At 35.2% G+C, this 2,916-nt stretch overlaps 1 protein-coding gene across 2 annotated transcripts in view; it reads right to left on the bottom strand.

Annotated features, from left to right (window-relative positions):
* Positions 1–309: 309 nt before the first annotated feature.
* The window catches only part of bod1 (biorientation of chromosomes in cell division 1), an 11,853-nt gene continuing 9,246 nt past the window's right edge, over positions 310–2,916 (bottom strand). Inside the window, exons 3-4 of one of the 2 annotated variants that reach the window (XM_073824507.1) lie at positions 685–883; positions 310–581 (exon numbers count right to left, since the gene is read on the bottom strand). In XM_073824507.1, the coding sequence (XP_073680608.1) occupies positions 700–883 (184 nt within the window). In that variant the 3' untranslated portion in view covers positions 310–581; positions 685–699. Of the gene's footprint in view, positions 582–673; positions 884–2,916 lie in introns of both variants that reach the window. The other variant, XM_073824508.1, reaches the window with a different exon arrangement.

Below are 2,916 nucleotides of genomic sequence, written 5' to 3' on the forward strand. Positions count from 1 at the left end.
CAGATGGAATCATCAAAATGCTGGTGAAGACCTTCTGTCAAAAATGCCATTGCTAAAAGCAGTCCAGGAGTATGGCGTTATGTGGCATGTTTCCCACAACAAACCGTAACCTTTTGCAAGTGAGGTTTTACAATACCAGAAATTATGCAACCAAACTTGGCTTTTGTTAAAAACTCACATTTATTGTAAAAACATTGCTATGAGTCCCATTAGAATATCACAAGAAAAAAAATTGAGACGCATTTCACAAATCCAGCTGCGTAAAAAAATCATTTCAGTCTGGCTTCAGTCCAAATAAAAATTATGTACTTCATATTTTGAGATGCATTTATTTTAATTTGGACAAATCAAGTTTCAAATGTTCTTTAGTGCTGAAAGAACTAACCCAGAATTCAAAAGCATGGGCTGGAGAACCTACTTTTATGTAACATGCTAAACACACACATATTGTCCAACCACCTTAAATTAGTGCAAACTTCCAATATTCCAGTGCTCGGAAAATTGTTCATCCACTGTAGTCAAGCACGGAAGGATAACTTTTGGTGATCTTCATGTGAAAGAAAAAAAATGTAGCCTTGTACCTGGAAGATTACAAAGTATTACATGTGCAGGAAAAACACATACTACTATATGAGATGATATAAGCATCTTATTTGAATATTTTTCAGCATACGTTTATTGTACCTCTTCGTGTTTTGGCTAGTTGCTAGTTGTTTCCTGTTGTTCGGCATCAGGGGCTGAATTTGATGCGCCCTCTTCTTTCTTCTCTGCAGATAGGAAATCATGAATGGCATCCTCGATGTGTGGCTTGAAGATATGGTTCAGTTTAGGGTCCACCACCTGAGTAATGATACGGTCCACACCTGATTCCAACATCCCAGACCTGTGAGAATAAACAAATGGTAAACAAATTTTTCTTCATGTAGTGGACTTCAATGGTGGAAAATGGATTGGAGTTTTAGTGCAGCTTCAAAGGGCTCTACACACTCCCAGCCAAGGAATAAGGGTCTTATGTAGCGAACGATTGGTCAATTTCTTAAAACAATAAAAATGTGTATACTTTTTAACCACAAATTCTCATCTTATATTACATATTCATATTGTACAGGCAGCAGTGTTAATTTCGTTGACAAATAATTTGTCGGATTTTTCGTCAACTACATTTTTTTCACTGATGAAAACGAGATGATAACGAAACAACAACTTGTTTTGAATGATGAAATCTATGGTAAACATGTATTGACATTTTCGTCAGCTAATAAAAACAAGACAAAAATGTAAGGGAGGGATGATTTGGGAAGAGATTCATTCAGTACATAAGCTAGCATACATTTGCTGCACATTTCATAAAATGTTTAAAAATGTCAATATCTGGATGTAAGAGAAGAGCAGACATGTGGATATATTGGACGACGCAAAAGAGAACTCAATTCGGTCTGGTTTTCTGAGCGCAGACACCAAAGCAGCGTCTCTCACACAGTGCACAAGAACTTTTTTGTGTTGCAGAAACGGAGAAATACACACAAAATGAAGTAGAATTGTCCATTTTGATAAGTATTCACATAAACACACTCGGTTACATCTTAGGTGAACGTAAACAGTTGGGAGAATACATACATGTATCAGTGCATTGCATCTATGCATTCGGTTTTAAAGGGACAGCAGCCTAATTTAGTTGCTATTGTCTGTGGCATTGATGTTAATCAAGAAACAAAAGACAGAAAATCACTCACTGCTCTTGACTTTAGTAGCCCTAATAAAGAGTAATCTAAATTTATTTATATGGAAAAAAATGTCTGCTTAAAAGAATGAAGAATGTGGGAAACCAGTTGTTATAAAGAATTAATAATTAGTCTACATTATATAACGATTGGCATTGCATTGAAAAGAAGACCATGTTCTTGTTTCTTTATGAGAAGTGGTTTCATTTAACTAATATAAAGGCATGTTGCATGTCACAGCAGGTAAATCCCAGATTTTCTGATATTTTGTCAACTAAAACTTAAATATGATTACAACTAAATGGCATTTTAGTCAAAAGACTATGACTTCAAAATTAACACTTGTAGGTGGAAGTACTGACCCAGTGATTACAAGGCAAATAAATGTGCAAAGAAAGTCAAGCACCATTTTCAAACAAAAAAAAAGGTAAAACAACGATGTTGGGTGATTTTGAAGTTTGGAGGTGAACATGAGTTTTTCGGCCTACTTTTTTGAACCAAAGTACATAGATGAAGAACTAACCGCACATGACCTTTCCAACATGATTAAGTAATGCATCGCAGAGCTAGTGCAAGACAAGCATTTGGTGGTTAAAAAGTATATACATTTTTTTTTTCTTAAATGACAGATCGTTTTACTAGAGGGTTTTCTGGAAGGTTTTCCTCAAAAACCTTAATTTCTTTGTGACTGAAGACAGAAAGACATGAACATCTTAGATGACATGGGGGTGGGTAAATTATCAGGGAATTTTTGTTCTGGTAGTGAACTAATCCTTTAATACACTTGTGCGAAGCATTCACTACCTTTCCTTTATCATGATCTCTCTAAAACATAACAAATTTCACACTGTGCCAAAAAGGCCCAGTGTATATAACTCAAAACATTTAAAAAATACACGGTCCCACTTTACATTAGGTGGCCTTAACTACTATCTACTTACATTTAAATTAATCATTTGGTACAATGTACTTATTGTGGGTCATACATGTTTTTACATTGTACTTATATATTTTTAAAAACCTCTATGTAATTACATTTGTAATTAATTTCTGTAATTACAACTGTTGACCCATCCCTTACACCCTAACCCACCCTCAAACCTACCCGTACCACTAAACCGGTCCCTAACCTTACCCATAACCCACCGTAATAAAAGCAAAAGTGTTTTGCAATGCAATATGACCACATTAAGTA

This window comes from Garra rufa, chromosome 19 (assembly GCF_049309525.1).
Source record: "Garra rufa chromosome 19, GarRuf1.0, whole genome shotgun sequence".
Classification (NCBI taxonomy): Eukaryota; Metazoa; Chordata; class Actinopteri; order Cypriniformes; family Cyprinidae; genus Garra; species Garra rufa.